Source organism: Eschrichtius robustus, chromosome 16, assembly GCF_028021215.1.
Source record: "Eschrichtius robustus isolate mEscRob2 chromosome 16, mEscRob2.pri, whole genome shotgun sequence".
Lineage (NCBI taxonomy): Eukaryota > Metazoa > Chordata > Mammalia > Artiodactyla > Eschrichtiidae > Eschrichtius > Eschrichtius robustus.
This window is the reverse complement of record NC_090839.1, coordinates 28,200,069-28,218,523: the sequence shown is the minus strand read 5'-3', so window position 1 is coordinate 28,218,523 and position 18,455 is coordinate 28,200,069. Positions and strand designations below refer to the sequence as shown.

The window sequence follows — 18,455 nt, the reverse complement described above, 5'->3', positions numbered from 1 at the left end:
GTTTGAGAACTGTTGTTTTAGAAGTCCCTGTAGGGTGAGTCTTCTCATGACAAACTTTCTTGGTTTTTGTTTGAAAAATCTTTATTTAGACCTCACTCTTGAGAGACGTTTTTGCTGGGTATAGAATTTTACCTGGCATTTAGCACCTTGAAGACAGCATTCCATTGTCTTCTGGCTTCCATTGTTGCTGTTAAAACATCTTCACCTGTCAATCTAACTGCTGTTCTTTCTTTAAATAGCTTTATTGAGAAATAATTTATATACTATAAGATCCACCCATTTAAAGTGTACAATTTAATAGTTTTTAGTACAGAGTTGTGCAACTATCACCATGATCTAATTTTAGAACATTTTTTTTTTAATATTTATTTTTATTTATTTGGCTGCATTGGGTCTTAGCCGCAGTATGCGGGATCTTTCTTGCAGCATGCGGGATCTTTCGCTGTGGTGCACGGGCTCTTTGTTGTGGCACATGGGCTCTCTAGTTGTGGCATGCAGGCTCAGTAGTTTTGGCACATGGGCTCTCTAGTTGTGGCGCACGGGCTCTAGAGTGCGTGGGCTTAGTTGCCCTGCGGCATGTGGGATCTTAATTCCCCGACCAAGGATTGAACCCACATCCCCTGCATTGGAAAGCAGATTCTTAACCACGGGACCACCAGGGAAGTCCCTAATTTTAGAACATTTTTACCACCCCCAAAGAAACCCTGTACCCATAGCAGACACTCTCTATCTCCTACTCTCTAACCCCCTCTGCACTAGTCTACTTTCGGTCTCTATAGATTTTCCTATTCTGGACACTTTATATAAATTTACTCTTACAATATGTGGTTCCTTGTGATTGATTTCTTCCATTTAGCATAATGTTTTTGACGTTCATCCATGTTGTACTGTTGTTCTTTTGAAAGTAATCTCTCTGGATTTTTTCCCTCTGACTGCTTTTAAGATTTTTTTCTTTGTCTTTGGTGTTTTCACATTTTCACTATGATGTGTCTGTGTGTAAAAATTTATGGAGTCTCTTGACTCTGTGATTAATGTCAGCTTTCTATCTCACTAGTTCCCTCTTTAGCCACATCTAATCTGTGGTTTAACCCATCTGTTGAATTTTTTATTTTGGTTATTGTATTTTTCATTTTAGAAGTTCTTTTAGGTTTTCAAATCCACTTTGTTACTTGATATAGTTTCCTATACTTTGGCCATAGTTTCAAACTTGTTATATATTTATTTAAGCACATTAAACGTTTCTGTTTTATGATGTCTATCTGATAGTATTGCTATCTGAACTCTGAGTGTCTGTTTCTGCTGGTTTTCACTCCTATTGCCTTGTTTTCTTCTTCTGAGCCTGCCGGTTTATAATGGTCACATTCACCTGAGCCCTGAAGTCACCAGCACAAATTTGTACTGGAGGCAGATACGTTCTTTCATGTGTTCTGGTCTTAGCCTTGGTCCTTCAAGGGCAGAGCTGGCATTCACTTTGGACATTTTTCATCCCAGTGGATAGACTCTGTAGTCATTCAAACCTGGGTTCAGTCCCATAGTTACACTATCTGTGTGGCCCTGGACAAAAGATTTCCCCTCTCTGGGCCTCAGTTTCTCCCTCTGTACAATGGTGATCATCATTGTCCCTCCCTCATAGGGCTGTTTTTAGGATCTGTATCAGTTATTGGTTATTGATACATAGCAAATTACCCCAAAACTTAGCATCTTAAAACAATAATAAACATGTAGATCTCACAGAGTTTCTATGGGTTAGGAATTCAGGAACAGTTTCTTAGGTAGTTTTTGGCTCAAGGTCTCTCAGAGGTTGTAGTTAAGATGTTGCCTGGGGCTTCAGTTATCTGAAGGCCTGACTGAGGCTGGAGGATTGACTTTCAAGAAAGCCCACTCCTAGGCCTGGTTGGTGCTGGTTATTTGCGGAATGTGTAAGTTCCTTACCACATGTATCTCTCCATAGGGTACTTGAGTGTCCTAGCAACATGGCAGCTGGCTTTTCCCAGAACAGATGATCCAGAAGAACAAGGCAGAAGCCATAATATATTTTATGGCCTATACTTAAAGTCATACTCGTTTATTTTCACAGTTTCCTATTAGTTACACTGTCAGCCCAGCTCAGGGTAGGAGGGAACTATACAAGGGCATGGATACCAGGTGTTGCAGATCATCGAGGGCCACCTGGCTGTCACGTATCAAATGAGAGAGTGCATATAAAGTACTTAGAACCATGCCTGGCATGTAGCATGTGCCCGTAAACATTAACCATCCTTAATAACTGTCCTGGCTCTGCTCTAGGCGTGTAGGATCTACACAGCAACAACTTTCATTTACAAACATTTATTGAGCAGCTCTGTGTGCCAGACACTTTTCTTGGAGCCAGGGAGACAGTTGTAAACAAAGCATATCCTTGGACTTATGAAACTCACATAAACAAATGGTAGAGAATGTCCTGCCAGGTGGTGCTGAGTGCTGTGCAGAGCCACAAAGCCAGGTGAGGGGAGAGAGAACAAGGAGGGAAAGAGGGCTACATGTCTCTCCCCAGGATGCTGGTACAACTTAGGTGGTGGCTGAGATTTTGACCTGATAAAGCCCCCCACATCTGTGAGCCCATCCTAGCATCACAGGCAGGTAGAATTTATGCCCACTTTACACCCATTTGCAAACAACCCAGAGAGGAGCTAACATGAGCTCTCTGAGTCCCCAAGGAGGCAGGATTTCTCCAAACACAGAGGTTCTCCAACTCGGATGCATCACCCAGGGTGATTGATTGTTAAGATGCAGAACCCCAAGTGTTCTAACTCACTAGGTCTGGGCAGGGTCCAGGGATCTGCATTTTAAACAAGCACCCTAGGGGACTGACTGACCACCTCTGAGAAACCTGTTCTGCGGGCTTCAGTGTGCAGGGGAGGGCATGCCCGCTCTGAAGAGTCTCCAGGTCCAGCCTCAAGGGAGGGGCAGGGCTTAGCCACACAAAAGGAGGGGAACAGGCTGAGGCCCAGAGACACCAAGCAATTGGCCCAGGGATCTACTACCTGCAGGTTCAGTTTTAGGTACACTGTAGTCAACTTACTTGATCAAGTATACCTCATGTTGTATATTGAAGAAAAAAAAAAAAGGCCACATATTATATTCAGGTCCTCCCACTGAGAGGGAGAATTAATTTCCCCACCTCCTGGATCTGTCTGTGGGACACGCTGATGTGACAGAAGCACAGCTTGGGCACTGGGATTTGTTCTTCCTTGTTGCTTTTTGAAACCCCAAGACCACCACATGAAGGAGCCAGCGCTGAGCCTGTTGGAGGCTGAGACCACGTAGAGCCGAGATGAACCATCCTAGCCAAGGCTCCCTGGAGCCTGCCGATCGGCAGACAAGTGAGTGAAGCTGAGCTGTCCTGGTGGGCCGCCCTTTGCCTGCAGCCGCATGAGTGACCAGCTGAGCCCAGCCCGAATTGCTGACACAGACAATCACGAACCACTATGTTTGGGGGTTTGTAATGCAGCAAAGACTGATACAGCCTAGTTACTGGGGAAGAGAATTTTCCTTCCTTCTCTTGTGGCAAGTTTTTCTTAGTCATGGTAATTAACACTAACTGCCCAACAGACAAACTCCAAATTGCAAAGACTTAACATAGGAAGCTTCATTTCTTGCTCAGTAAAATCCAGTGTGGATCTGGTGGTCCTCCTCTATCTTGTAGCTAAGGGAACGCATGGCCTCAAGGTAGCTGTGGAAGGGAAAGACAGGGATTGAAGCCCATCAGCTTTCAATTGCTTTAGCCCAGAAGTGACCACCCCTATGTCACTTCTACACACACACCATTGGTCAGAACTAGTCCTGTGACTGTAAGAGAGGCTAGGGCATGTAGGGGAGCATGGGACTTATTGGTGACGCTTGTCTTTGCCACAAAGAACATACCACAGGTACAATTAACTTCTTCATTTGTGTGGTTATCTGTTTAACATCTGTCTCCTCTGTTAGACTGAAGTCCATGAGGGCAGGGACCACGTTGCATCCGTCTTGCATGGGACCTGCTCTACCGTTGGTTGGCGTTAGGAATAGTTGTTGAATTGCTAGGTGAATGAATAATTGGGCAGGCCACAGTGTGATATTTTGTGTTTAGCTCCCAATTGCATATAAAATCCCCAATTAAATTTCTAACAGTCCCTCTCTCCCTGTAATATATAAAGTAATATATATGTATTACCTTTGATATTGTAAAACTCTTATACAGTGATCATTCAGTGAATACAAATAGAACATGAAAGTCCCCACTAATTGCGGTCAGGGGTGTGGTTATGTGCATTGTATTGCTTGGTGAGAGTGGATTTGCATTTTATTATTTTTTTTGATTTGCATTTTTATGTGACGGTTTTCTTGTGCCTGCCTCAGAGTGGCCTTGGCAAAAGTTCCTGCTTCAAGGCAAAACCAGGTGAGTTGTTCTCTCTGTTGTGGTTTTGGATGAATCTTTTGCTCTCTCTAATCCTCATTTTTCAGGAATTCCCTGGCTGTCCAGTGGTCAGGACTCCACGCTTTCACTGCCATGGGCCTGGGTTCAATCCCTGGTCGGGGAACTAAGATCCCACAAGCCACGTGGTGTGGCCTAAATAAATAAATAAATAAATAAATAAATAAATAAATAAAAAACCTCATTTTTCTTATCTGTGAAATGACAAGAGCATCTGCCTCATAGGGTTGTCGTGAGGCATAGATGAGTCTCTCTGTGTAATGTAAAGACCTGCCACTTGGCAGCCCCCATTTTATATAAGCTGTCCCCCCTCGCCCTTGTTCCACAGGCACCAGGGAGAACACAGCTTGTGAGGGAGCTGGGGCAGGGTCTATTGGAGGGTTTGGGGGAAGGGTGAAAGTTGGGGACTGCTCCGTGAGACCCTAGACAGAGCTGGGCCCTATTCTGGGTGATGCTGGGTGCACACAGAGGAGGCTGACTTGTCCCTGTCTATATTAGTTAGCATTTGCTGTGTAACAAAACACCCTAAAACTTAATGGCTTAAAACAATGATCATTTTATTTAGCCCATGATCCTGTGGGTCAGTTGGGGAATTCTTCTGGTCTGGGTCAGCCTGACTGAACTCTGAATTTGTAGTCAGCTGGGGGGTCAACTGGTGGCTGGACGATCTAGGATAGCTTCCGTCACCTGTCTGCAGTTAGCAGGCTATTGGCCGAGCTACCACAGTTCTCTCCCTCGTGCTTTCTCCCACTACCTCCTCCGTCTCAGAGTTTGATTTTGTTCATTTATCACTACCCCACCCTCCCAACCCCCCACATGTAGCATGAGCCTCAGGGAGGCTGCTCCCACCTATAGCTGGAGAACTGGTATGATTAATTAAGATAACTGCATTTCCGTTGCTGGTGATTGGTCAGGAGAGGTCACAGTGGCCCAGTTCTGGCCAAAACGTCTGTTAGGAGTGCTCCTGGGAAAGATTTCCCCATCCCATGGAAGAGCTATAGAGAGAACAACTAACTCTGATTGAGGACTTGTTATGCCAGCCACTGTTTATTCGAAGTGCTTTAGCTAAAATAACCCATTTGATTCTCTTGAGTTAGGTATTATTATCCCTCATTTTACAGATTAAGAATCTGAGGTATAGCGTGATTAAGAAACTTGCCGAGGGTCAAACAGCTAGTGAGTGTTGGAGCCAGGATTTAATTCCAGATAGCCTGACTCCAGAGTACTGAGTTCTCAAGTACTACCATGCCACCCTCCTTCTTCCTCTGGTCGTGGATCTCTCTTATGTGACACCTGGTACTGCTGTAGCCGTTGTGCCAGCAGTTACCTGGGACAACAGAGCAAAGAGACAGAATGAGCCTAGGGAGACAGGTCCTTGCTAACAGCTCTGAGAGCCAAATCAACCAGCCCTGAAGCCCACTCCCCGCCTGTGGACCTCTTGCTTTGTGTGAAATACGTTTTCTTCTTTTTAAAGCCACTTTAACTCACGGTTTCAGTTACATGCAGCCAAAAAGTATCCTGCGACACCAAGACATCCAGAAGGAACAGAGGGAATGAGGGAAGACCTACTGGGTCTTCTGTTCTCATGAACCACTCAGCTGAGATTGACACACAAGGCCTCTGGCCTTTCACCCTGGGGCTGGTTTGGAGGCAGGGAAAACTCATAAGAGATGGGGAGAAGATGGATGAAATAACCAGGAGAAATGACAGTACTTCGTAATTCCTTTATTAGGCACGAGATAAAAACATATACTCATGGCATCGAAAACCCACAGTGTTGATATAGGGTCCTGGACCCCAAGTGTCCCCAGAACAGAGCTTGGGACTTTTCAGGAGGCCAGGGGACAGAACCTGCCTGATCCTGGCACCCAACTCTGGTGCTCAGGTCAGGGGCCACTGAGGTGGACAGGCCTGGCCCTTCACTCCAAACTACTCTTTTGAGTTAGATGAGGACCAGCCTCACCATTTGCACTCTTGATCTTCCAGCCCAAATCCTTGGCTCAGGCCTGGATGGAGAAGCCCTTGACCAAGAGGACAGAGCTGCTGGGAGCACAATTCCCAGCACGGTCTGGGCTCTAGAGTCCTGAGTTACAGGGGAGAGGCCTGGAGCCCTTGGCACAGGGATGCTTCCCTTTCTCTGAAAAGGTGCAAGATACAAAGGCAGCTGGGTTGTTTGTGAAAGGGACTGTCCCATGTCAGAAGTACCTGGGCATCAGCATGAGTGGATGCCGATACCTGCACTGTGGGCGCTCAGTGTAGACACTGCCCGGTGGGCATGGAAAGTGTTGTCAACTCTGTGAGCAGGACTTCTGTCTCTGTCGATCACTGCTGTGTTCCCAGCACTGGGAGCGGGGCTTGGCACAGCGAGCTCCCGAGGACTCGGTGAGGCACGAGCTCCTGTGCACAGCTGTGTGCAACCAGCACGCTCCACACACACCTCCTCCTCTCTTCCTCCCAGAAGGCACTTAAGGCTCGGCTCAGTTCAAAGAGGCAGGAGAGAGCTTAGAGATACCCCAGCCTCAACTGGCAGTCTGAGGCTGAGAGTCCAGTAGGGTGGCGTTAGCCGTAGAGACCCACATCTCTCTCTCCCTCCTCCTCCGCCTCCTCCAGCCCCAGCCCTTCTGGGACCACCTGGTCAGCCTCGCAGAGGCTGGATCGCGAGGGGGGTGTAGGGATCACATTCTCCCGCAGCCAAGGGTGCAGCAGGATGCCTGAGGCCGTGAGCCGCTCAGCTGGCTCCCTTCGGAGGAGGCAGCGGACCAGGCAGCGGGCCGGGGCCGAGAGGCCCTCGGGCAGGGCGAAGGCCCCACGGCGGATCTTGCCAAAGAGCAGGGCAGGCTCTGAATCCTGGAAGGGGTAGTGGCCAGCCAGCATGGTGAAGAGTGCCACACCCAGGCTCCAGACGTCTGCTGCCTTGCCGGAGTAGGATGGCCGGGAACTGAGGATCTCGGGGCCCACATAGGCTGGGCACGCGTGCTTGTCCCACAAGGAGTCGTCAGGCCCGGTCAGCACACAGGCATCCTCCAGGTTCTCCAGCACCAGCTTTGTCCTGTGCAGGGGGAGAGACGGGGGGTCAGATAGTGGGACCCCCCACGCCACCACCCCACATTGTCACACTTAATGGCACCCATTTCCCAAGTGCCCGCTGGCATTTGCCAGACATATGCCGGTCCTGTGAGGCTGGATGATTAATCCCGTATTACAGATGAGGAAGTCTAGGCTCAGAGAGATTAAGTCATGTCTTAAGGTCACAGAGCAATTAAATTTGAACTAGGACTCTGAGAGGAACACATTTCCCGCCTGTCTCTGGGGCGGGGGCCCGGTGTGGGGAGGTGCGTACTCAGGTGGCTGAGGGCATTAAGCCTCTATTAAACCAGATGCAAACTTAGGGTCTAGGCAGGTAACAAAATTAGAAGTAGGAAGTGGGGACTGTGCCAACTATCTCAGCACATACCCTGCCTAAAAAGGGCACCACTGACAACATTACAGTCAATATTTGGAGTGTCCACTGCGAACATGACCCTGGGCTAAGCTTCTACCTGGTGTATGTCATTTCACCCTCATACAACCGATGAGGAAGAGGCCATATTGCAGCCACGGGGAGCAGGGCTGGGATTGAATCCTGGCTCTCTCCAGCCCAGAGCCAGCCCTATGAGCTGCTTATGTAGTTCCCAGGGTGGCTCCATGGTCCCCTTTTCCACAAGAGAAGTCAGAGATCACATTTTAATGAAAACAATCCCAGCTTTTAAAAAGTTAGCAACCAATTTTATTTATTTTTTAAATTAATTAATTAATTTTGGCTGCACTGGGTCTTTATTGTGGTGCACGGGCTCTCTAGTTGTGGCACGGGCCCAGTATTTGCGGTGTGCGGGCTTAGTTGAGGTATGTGGGATCTTAGTTCCCTGACCAGGGATCGAACGGGGCCCCCCGGCATTGGGAGCGTGGAGTCTTAACCACTGGACCACCAGGGAAGTCCCTTTATTTTTTATTATTTTTTTGGCCGTGCCGCATGGCCTGTGGGATCCCAGTTCCCTGACCAGGGATCGAACTCGGGGCCCCCGCAGTGGAAGCCTAGAGTCCCAACCACTGGACCATCAGCGGATTCCCGCAAGCAATTTTAATTAAAAACACAAACGAACAGGAATTTGGGCCAAAAATAAAAAGTGTATGTAGACCACCATTTGCAACTTCTGCTTTAAATAACTCCCACGGGGCTTCCCTGGTGGCCCCGTGGTTAAGAATCCGCCTGCCAGTGCAGGGGACATGGGTTCGAGCCCTGGTCTGGGATGATCCCACATGCTGCGGAGCAACTAAGCCCGTGCGCCGTAACTACTGAGCTTGCGCTCTAGAGCCCGTGAGCCACAACTACTGAGCCCACGTGCCACAACTACTGAAGCCCACGCGCCACAACTACTGAAGCCCACGCGCCTAGAGCCTGTGCTTGGCAACAAGAGAAGCCACCGCAATGAGAAGCCCGCGCACCGCAACAAATAGTAGCCCCCGCTAGCCACAACTAGAGAAAGCCCGCGTGCAGCAACAGAGACCCAACACAGCCAAAAATAAATTAATTAATTAATTATAAATAAATAAATAACTCCCACAGAGCACTCTAGACTACTTTAATAGGAAGCATACTATTACCACTGCTACTAATCTTGTTCCCATGGCACCACTTCTTGGGTGCCTGTCTGAAAACGCTGACTAGTCCTGTGAATCGCTGCACAAGGGGTGGGCTGAGGTGTTAACATTATTGGCCCATTTTTCAGATAAGGAAGACAAGGTTCAGGCAGGTGAAGCCATTGCTCAAGGACAAATTGCAAGTTAAAAAGTAGAACCAGGCTTCCCTGGTGGCGCAGTGGTTGAGAATCTGCCTGCCAATGCAGGGCACACGGGTTCGAGCCCTGGTCTGGGAAGATCCCACATGCCGCGGAGCAACTGGGCCCGTGAGCCACAACTACTGAGCCTGCGCGTCTGGAGGCTGTGCTCCGCAACAAGAGAGGCCGCGATAGAGGCCTGCGCACTGCGATGAAGAGTGGCCCCCGCTTGCCTCAACTAGAGAAAGCCCTCGCACAGAAACAAAGACCCAACACAGCCAAAAATAAATATAAAAATAAATTTTAAAAAATAAAATAAAAATAAAAAGTAGAACCAGAATTTGAACCCAGGTTTGCCTGATTCCACCATCCCTCTTCTGATGGTGCTTCTCAAACTATTGCCTTGAAAAGGGAAGAAAGTACTTTTCTCACTTCTGGGTGGTGGTCTGGGGGTGTTGTACTCACCCTAAACTCAAAATTATTTGAAGCTGTGTATTAGCTTAAAAATCATTATAAAATTTACATTCTACTTCTTACTAAAAGCATGTTCATTTTAGTATAGAATGTAAAAGAAAATAGAAAACCACCCTTAGGCAAACATCCTAGGAATAACTGCTACAGGCAGAATGGATGGTGGCTGAAATTAGTGGGTGAAAGTTTAAGGAGAAACAGGATATTTACATGCAGAGCCCCAAAGAACCTCAAAGTACTGATTAATTACGAGGTATTGCCCAAGGTATTTATTAATTATAAATGGTAAATTAGGAAACTTCCAGTGGAGAAACTTGGCAGAAGCCACCTTAACCAAAGATTGAGGTTAACATCACAGCAATCCGTATCAGCAGCCCGTATCTCCTGATAGGATGGGCTGAGAAGGCCCTATGGCTTCTGTGGTATTCTTGCCAAAAATGCATTACCTCAATCTAACTGTGACCAGAACATCAGTCAAGGCCTTATCCGTGGCCACGCTCACCTCTCCGGGTCAGTAAAGACGAAGCGCTGCAGCTTGAGGTCGCGCAGGACCAGCCCGTGCTGGTGGCAGTGCGCCAGGGTGGCGGCCATCTGGCGGAAGAGCGCGGCGGCCTCGGGCTCCAGGAGGCGCCGCCGGCGGCGCACCAGGCTGTGCATGTCCCCATGCGGCCGCGGGAAGAAGGCATAGAGGTGCCGCGTGCCTGTCAGGACCTCCACCGGCCGGGCCACATGGCCGTGGTGGGGCAGCCGTGAGTAGGGCTCCAGCACCGCCAGGGCCTCGCAGGCTGGGTACACCTGTGGGAGCATGGTGTGAACATGGGTGGGGACCCCGTGGGGCCCAGGTCGGCCTTGCAGCCGGTCACAGCCAACCCTTTAGACACTACTGTGTGCTGGGCCTTGTGCCCCAGCGTTTCAGCAGCAGGTCACTCAATCCTGACCAAGCGGAGGGCCACACGGCCAGCAAGGGACAGAGCTGGGATTGAATCCCTGTTCTCCATCATCTGTGCTCTTAGCTGCGAGCTCATATGGCCTTAAACCTCAGATAATTAAAAATAACAGGGGCTTCCCTGGTGGCGCAGTGGTTGAGAGTCTGCCTGCTAATGCAGGGGACACGGGTTCAAGCCCTGGTCTGGGAAGATCCCACATGCCGCGGAGCAACTAGGCCCGTGAGCCACAACTACTGAGCCTGCGTGTCTGGAGCCTGTGCTCTGCAACAAGAGAGGCCACGATAATGAGAGGCCCGCGCACCGCGATGAAGAGTGGCCCCCGCTTGCCGCAACTAGAGAAAGCCCTCGCACAGAAACGAAGACCCACCATAGCCAAAATTAAATAAATAAATAAAAAAATAACAGGTAACCTGAACAAAAATAACCCCCCCAAACAGAGGGAGTCCAAAAGGGCAGATAATGCAGAAGTAACTCATCCTTCTCCTCATCATCAATATGGCTACCATTCTCTAGGATTCACTGCCCACCCACCCTTTCCTTTATTCCACAAGCAGGCATTGAATGCCTACCTGTACCAGCCACTGGGGCCGCTAACTTGACTGACAGCCATGGTCCCTGCCCTCCTGGTGCCCATAGTCCAAAACATGAGAGAGTAAACAGGCCAAAAAAACTAAATACTTACAAATTCTGATAAGAATTGCAAAGGAATGCTGGAATAAAGAGTATTCTGGCAGGGGACACCTATTTTAGAAAGTGTAGTCCGGAAGGGACTCTGAGGAAGTGACCTGAATGATTGAGGTGCCCAAGGGATAAACTTTCTAGGTGGGAGGCACAGGCAGTGCAAAGGCCCTGAGGCAGGAAAGAACCTGAGCTGCTCTAGAAACCCAGCCAAAGACCAGTATGACTGGAATGGGGTGGGGGAGGAAGGTGGGGCCCGTGGTGAGAGTGGGGAGGTTGTGGGGAAAGATGCTAGGGGTTTTATGGACATTAGATGGAAACCTTGCCATAGTCCTGAAAGGATGTTCAGAGGAAGGTGACTTGGAAGCCACACAGCTAATCAGTGGTAGAGCAGTCTACTCACTTTGGTCTATCTGCCTTTAAACCCTTTGCTTGTTATTTTGTCTATGACACACAGAAAATAAAAATAAATAAATAAAGCATATACGTATTTAATCCATGAAAAAATGTAAGTAGATGTGTTAAAACAAAACAAAACAGTTGGGGTGGCTTGGAGGCAATAATCCAAAAACGGAGACTTTTTTAAAAGTCAGGGCAAGCGCATCCCTGCCTCTGAGCATTTGCACTTGCTTTTCCTGCCACCTGAATGTTCTCCTCTAGATACCCACAGGGCTGGCTCCCCCAGTGCAAGTCACTGCTCAAAGTCACCTCCTCAGAGAGGTCTTTCTGGACTTCCCAGCTAAGATCACCTTCACCCCCTCCCCTCCCCACTCCCTTCTCTCCCAGCTCCTAGCTTCTCTCCATAGCAGTTAAGATCACCTGACGTATATTTTACTTATTCACCCCGAGCATGAACTGTGGCGGCAGAGCTTGGTCTACTTTTGAGCCACAGCATGGTACATGGTGCATGGTGCACGGCACGTACAAGTGCTCACTGAGAGTTTGTTGAATTAATGAATAAGGTGATAATCTAGGAAGACAGGATGTAGATCTTTCTATACACCGACCAGAAAAGCCTAGGCAATGTGGAAACAGCAGGTCGGCCCCCACAGTTCACGCTGGACATAGGAACAGGCACATCCCAGCAGATTTCTTTAAATGTTCCTGAATATCTAGGGCCATGTGAAAGCATGGTGCTTCTGGCTCCAGCTTGCCATGGTTGTTCCTCTCAGCATGGACCTCCCTCCCCAGGGGAACAGAAAAAAACCTGTGGTGCTGCAGGAAGGGCACCCAGAGTTCAGGGGTTCCTTAGAGCACCTGGGGTAGCCCTGGGGACCAGCATCAGGCAGCCCAGAGCCCAGTGTGATGTCCAGATCTGGCCCTGCCCGCTGCACCCCCATCAGCAGGAGCTGGAACCACCATTGCTGCTCCTCCCAGTTGGATGGAAGCTTCAGTCCCTCTGCCTCTCTGTGCCTTCCCAAGGGGACCCAGCCCCCTTCTACCCCTCCCTGTGTACCTGGGTCTCCCTATCCTCCTTACCCCTGCCCACCAGAGCAAACCTGCCCTGCTTGTATCTGAACCACCTGTCCTAGCATGGGGCCCACGGCTCTGGGCTTAACCTGCTTGGGCCCAATCTCAGCTCCGACACCTCCTGGCTTTGTGATGTGGCAAGTAACCACAGCTTTCTGAACCTCAGAGCCTGTCCTCTCTCTATAGAATGGGCCCAATAATAGTAACTACCTCATAGACTGTGTGAAGATTAGAGGAGGGATGCAGACTAGACAATCAACCTGGTGCATAGTAAACACCTACGATTATGCTTTCTCATCTCTGTCCTTGTGAGCTGAGACCTGGCAGTGTCCTGTATGGGTCACTTGGCCCTGCCTGTTGCCTGAATTCTGCCAAGAACTCTGATTTCTGTCAGGAACCCTGGACTATGCCCTAGGATCCAGGCTTGATGCCATGTGGCTTTATGCATGGCCCTTCTCCTCTCTTGACCTCAGTCCTTCCATCTGTAAAATGGCCACCGGTAGGCCCAATGACCTCCAGGTTCCCAGGAGTTCTGATGTCTATCATATCTCATCCTACTCTTGTGCAAATACTTTAAATGGCTCCCCACAGCCTAGTGGGGGCTTCTTCCTAATGCTTTCACAACCAGTGGCTGCCAGCTCTCATCTGCTGGCCCTGTCTGCACCCCCTCTCCACTCCGGCCATAATGAAGTCCTTTTCGTTCTCTGAAGTGCCATGCTCTCACTCCTGTAGGCCTCTGCATAGCTGTTTCCCCTGCCTGGAACTCCCTTCTCCCACTTTTCCCTGGCTGACTCCTACTCAGCCTTTTCTGACTCTGCCTTTGAATATACTAGAGGCTTCTCTGTGCTCTCATGGCCCCTAAGCTCCATCCCAGCAACATTTATCATACTATGGGGCCTAAGCTGTGAATTCCCCCAGGGCTGGGACCATCTGGTTTACCTCTCGGTTTCAGCCCAGCCTGGAGCTTAACAGAGAGCTGGGGATTCACTGGTTGCTTCTCCAATAAAAACAGAACTAAATTAATATAAGGGTCCCTCAGCCCTGGCAATCCTTTCCGAGCCCCCTGTGATGCTCGCGGACAGTGGCCCCTGGGGAACGTACCTTGCAGATGTACTCCGTGCCTGTGGGGCAGTGCAGGGTGCGGTAGGTCCGGCTGCCCTCCTCAGGCTCCAGGAGAACATAGGGCCCAAGCCTGGAGGCAGCGGTCACAGCAGGGGTGTGAACTGGAGCAGGGGGTGGGCTCAGGGGCAGTTGGCAGGAGGGCAGCCTGGGCTGGGGCCCACATCGAGCATGTTTCTGGGTGGGACACTCAGCGTCTAGGTCATCATCCAACTCCAACCGCTTCTTCCTAGAGGGGGCACCCTCAGGAACAGCCAGAGAGGTGGCTCGCATCTAGAAAGAAGGGGAGAAAAGCACTAAAGTAAGGCTGCTTGGTGTCCCCTCTTTTCCTCTGCTGGTGGGAGGATACACTGGCACAGCCTTTATGAACGGTGACTTGGCGGTGTGCATTAAATGGACAAATGCGTATACCCTTGACTGGGTGTCCCACTTCTGGGAATTTATCCTCCAATTAAAATGCCTACCAAAAAATTAAATATGTGAAAGGCTGCTAACCAGAGCCTTGTGTCTAACAGTAAAAAGCAGGAAATTCCCCCAGTTGTCCAGCAGTAGAAGACTGGTTAAAACATCATGGTACAGCCACACAGTGGAATACCATACAGCTCTGAAAAAGACCAGGAACTCTCTACATACTGATGCAATGATGCAAGTACAAGGTTATCCCTACAGCCCATATGATAGAAACAATTAAATGTCCATCATTAGGAGACTAGTTAAATACATTATATTCCTCTATATGTGGAACAGTTGTAGCCATTTAAAAGACTGAGGAAATTCTTTATGTGCTAATTGGAAAGATCTCCAGAGTGAACTGTTAAGTGAAAAAAAAGTACAGTGGAGAGATGGACTTGATGGTTGGTGAGAGGGAGGAAGAGAGACTTTGCACTGTATCTGTTGAGTGCTGTAGTATAGGCAGCTATTACCTCTGAAAGGTAGGGAGGGATGGAAGGAGGGGGAGGAGGAGTAGGGATGATGAAGGATGATGAATCAATGAAGTGTATACTGAATTTGCATATGAATGGATGTTCTGGAATGAATATACTTATTGTCAAGTGAACAAAGCTAGCTGCTGAACAATATACCCAAGATGATCTCATTTATGTAAAAAACCCCACCAGCATGTAATATGATGTATCTGCATATTTGTATATATAGGTGTGTAAATGCACAGGAAAAGGTCTGGAAGGACCCAGACTAAATTGGCCACAGTAGCTTCTGGCCTCCTGAGAGACTCCAGGAGAGGAAGGGATTTGGTAGGGAGGCAAGGGAATTTTCAATTTCAATAATTTAAAATAAAGATTCCACATTCATTTAGTACTTGAGTATTTCAAAACAGATGGAGTGTATTTCTTTTTTAAAATGTGAACTTTGTCTACATGCAGAGTTAGTCCACCAGCCAGCTCAGTTTTACCATCAGGTGAGAATGAGGCCGGGAGGGGAGGTCTCTCAAAGCCCCAAGATTCACTCATTCAACTTCAGAGGAAGCACTCCCCACCCCCACCCCGGGCACAGCTGTGTCACTGTGTGTGTGGTGGGTGGAGGAGAGGGCAAAGGCGTGTCAGGGAGGAAAGGTTCTCTCCAGGACCCGTCTGACCACCCATCCAGGCTCCAGATGAGCAACAAGGAGGCCCAGGTATGAGGTGTGAGAGGGAGATAGACTTCAGCCAGGTGAAGACCTTCCCAACAGTCCTAGGCAGGATTAGGGGGAAACATCACTCAGAGTCAGCTCTCTGACTGAGAGATCTCTCCAATCTCTCCAATCATGCCAAATGCATGGGCTCCCAAATGCATGGGCTGCCTTGGGAGGGAGGGAGCCCCCATCTTGAATGAAAGACCATAATCCCATCTTGGTAAGAATGCAGTAGGGGGTGACTGTAATCAGATATTCCCTGGATGTCATCCTGGCTCAGACCCTTCCTGGCTGGAGAGCCCTAGGCAAGTTCTTCAAAATTCCTGAGCCTCCATTCCCTCATCTGTAAAGTGGATGCAAAGCCCATAAGATTTTTGTGATGTTGAAATGAAAATACAAATAAATTAACATGGCCCTGTTGCAGGGTAGGTGTCAGGAAATGGTCACTACTGTTGGTTTATTATTATTATTATTATTATTACTCACAGCTGAAGATGCTGAAGTGCTACCCTTGGGAGTCTCAGAAACTTCTGCAGGGATGAGGTTAGGATGACACTCCTTACTGCACTGGCTATTCAGAGAGTAAAGCAAGATGATCCCTGTCTGTGTAGATGCTTTGTGCCCTGCAAAGCCTGAGACTCCCTGGAGTGGCTCTCCCATGGCCACATCAGCACCCCAGGCTGCTTTTGCCCTATCCAGGGCTCAGAGCCTGGTCGGGCCTGGGATAAGCTCCATTGGACAGATGGGGTAACTGAGTCTATAGGTGAACAACGGAATTTGCAGGCCGCAGGGCAAGATTAGAATCTCTGCCGTAAGATGGAGGCAGCCCCTAATTTCTACCTCTTGCTGTTCCCTGACACCCCCAGGGGAATAAAGGCGGGTCATACCAAACACACATACTCACACAACCCAGGGCAGACGGGTGTACACACGCCCCCCCAAAACACACTCTGTCCAAGCCAGCCAGCCAAGGCACACATACAGGGCAGAGAGGGGCACCCACATCATTAAGAGACACACACCTCGCCCTCCACCGGCAAGCGTGCACGCACACGCACACAGAGCTCTCCCAACTATCATACTCACGACTGCAGGACGGATACCAACAAGGCCACACGCTCAGTCTGACCTCTCCGCCCACCCCGCCCCCACGCCCCCACAGCGAAGGCAGTGGGCGGCCTCGCCCAGTCCTCGGCAGCCGGGATCGGAAGCCGTAGGAGAGGAAGCGGCGGAGGGGCGGGGGTCCCGGAGCAGAAGGTTCAGCGGAAACCGAGGGCCGGCGAGGGGCCTCGGAGGGGCGGGCAAAGGGAAGGAGGCTGGGCCCCTGGGCTGAGATAAGAGGCCTCGCCCCCACGCCCCAGAATCAACAGGTACAACACACACAGTCGGCAACAACAGAATACGCGCGCATCCTACAGCTCGCAAACCAGTAGCCGTCAGGCCCGTCACACCCGTGGCCCATGCCCTCGCGCCGGGTCCTGGCTGCCCTTGACCCTGCGCCCTCCCCCCCCCCCCCCGCCCACGGGCACCCCCGTCCCCGCACGGCCCGCACCTGCCGCCCGGTGCCCAGCCCTCCGCATAGCTCGCAAGGTCCCCGGAGACACAGCCCCACCCGGACCCCACTGGCCCACGCGGACCCCAGCAGGTCCGCACGGACACATCCCACAGGTAGACAGGCTCCCCCCTGCCCCCAGTGACCCCACAGACCTCCCCGCACCCAGCCACACAACTCCCCTACCCGCCCCACACTCACACAAACGCGGACACCACACACCCTCCGCCCCCGGGACACGCTGCCACGCCCCGCGGGTACGCATCCTCCCGCCAGCCTGATCGGCCACGCTCGGCGACCCCACGCCCTGCGGGGCCGCGTCACCTGGGCCCGGCGGGAACACTCAGCCCAGGTCGCTCCCCGGACCGTGGGTTTCCTTAAAAGTTGTGTGTATGTGTGTGTGTGTGTGTGTGTGTGTGTGTGTACGTGTGACACGCGGCAACCCCAGCCGCCCCAAGGCTCCCGGCCGCCCCTCAGCCCCTCCGGCCGCAGCCTCCCGCCCCCGCCGGGTACCCTGCCCTCGCGCGCGACGGAGTCCTGGCGCCGGCCAAGCTCAGAGTCCCCAGGCACCCCCGGGTGGCCCGCGCTGCTCCTCCGTGGCTGAGCTCGGCTCCGGGTCGGGCTCTGGCTTCGGTCCCCAGCAGCCGGACGCGTGCGGAGCCGCCGCCGCTTCCGCTGCGAATGTCTCGGGGAGGCCGAGCGCCGGGCTCCAGCTCCGGCCCGGGTGATGTAAACCTGAGCTAATCAGCCACCGCCTGATGCCCTCAGGCCCGGGATTGCACCATCCCCTGAGCCCCGCCCCCCGGGGTCACCTCCGAGCGCGCCCCGCCCCACCCCTTCCGTGCGGTCCGCTTGCGGTCCCGGAACCCCTCCCGGCTCCCTAGGGGTGTCTTGTTTCCACCCCCGCCCCCTGCCTACCCCTCCCGCCCCGTGCTCGAAGACTCAAAGCGATGCCGGTGGCTGGCTCTCCCTATCACCCTGGAAAAAGCATTTTGCTTTTCTGGGTCTCAGTTTTCCCACCTGTGAAATAGAAGAACATCCTTCTTTCTCAGGATGGGGCGGAGGAGGAAAAGAGCAAACCGTGACAGTTTTCTGGGTGCCCACCCCCCCCCGCGGTAATAAAGCACTTGCCCACCATTGCTTTATTAAACGTTTAGGAGAACCCTGGGCAGGCCGGAAGCTCCATTCTCCCCCATTCTACTAAGGGGCAGCCTGAGGCCCAGCTATGTGAAAGCAACCCAGGAGCTTTGCAAAGACCACAGACTTAGGAGCTGACTCTGGGCTCAACAGTACCATTGTGGTGCCCTGGGGAGGCCTGGGT

General features: G+C 50.9%; 1 protein-coding gene across 2 annotated transcripts; it reads right to left on the bottom strand.

Moving 5' to 3' along the window:
- Nucleotides 1-6,163: 6,163 nt before the first annotated feature.
- TRIB3 (tribbles pseudokinase 3) lies at nucleotides 6,164-17,877 on the bottom strand. 2 transcript variants are annotated; one of them, XM_068565755.1, is made up of 4 exons: nucleotides 17,653-17,877; nucleotides 13,935-14,225; nucleotides 10,241-10,533; nucleotides 6,164-7,502 (listed from the first exon to the last, which is right to left on the bottom strand). In XM_068565755.1, the coding sequence occupies exons 2-4, from the start codon at nucleotides 14,223-14,225 to the stop codon at nucleotides 7,013-7,015; spliced, it is 1,074 nt and encodes a 357-aa protein (XP_068421856.1). In that variant the 5' UTR covers nucleotides 17,653-17,877; the 3' UTR covers nucleotides 6,164-7,012. The 2 variants fall into 2 exon arrangements, with proteins under 2 accessions (XP_068421856.1, XP_068421857.1); XM_068565756.1 differs by having other exon boundaries at nucleotides 17,648-17,869.
- Between the last annotated feature and the right edge of the window lie 578 nt (nucleotides 17,878-18,455).

Coding starts and splice junctions, on each gene's coding strand:
- TRIB3 (XM_068565755.1), bottom strand. CDS start 14,225: ATGCGAGCCACCTCTCTGGCTGTTCCTGAGGGTGCCCCCTCTAGGAAG. Junction 10,534..13,934: donor GCACGGAGTACATCTGCAAG/GTACGTTCCCCA, acceptor ATGCTCCCACAG/GTGTACCCAGCCTGCGAGGC. Junction 7,503..10,240: donor GTCTTTACTGACCCGGAGAG/GTGAGCGTGGCC, acceptor CCCCCTGCACAG/GACAAAGCTGGTGCTGGAGA.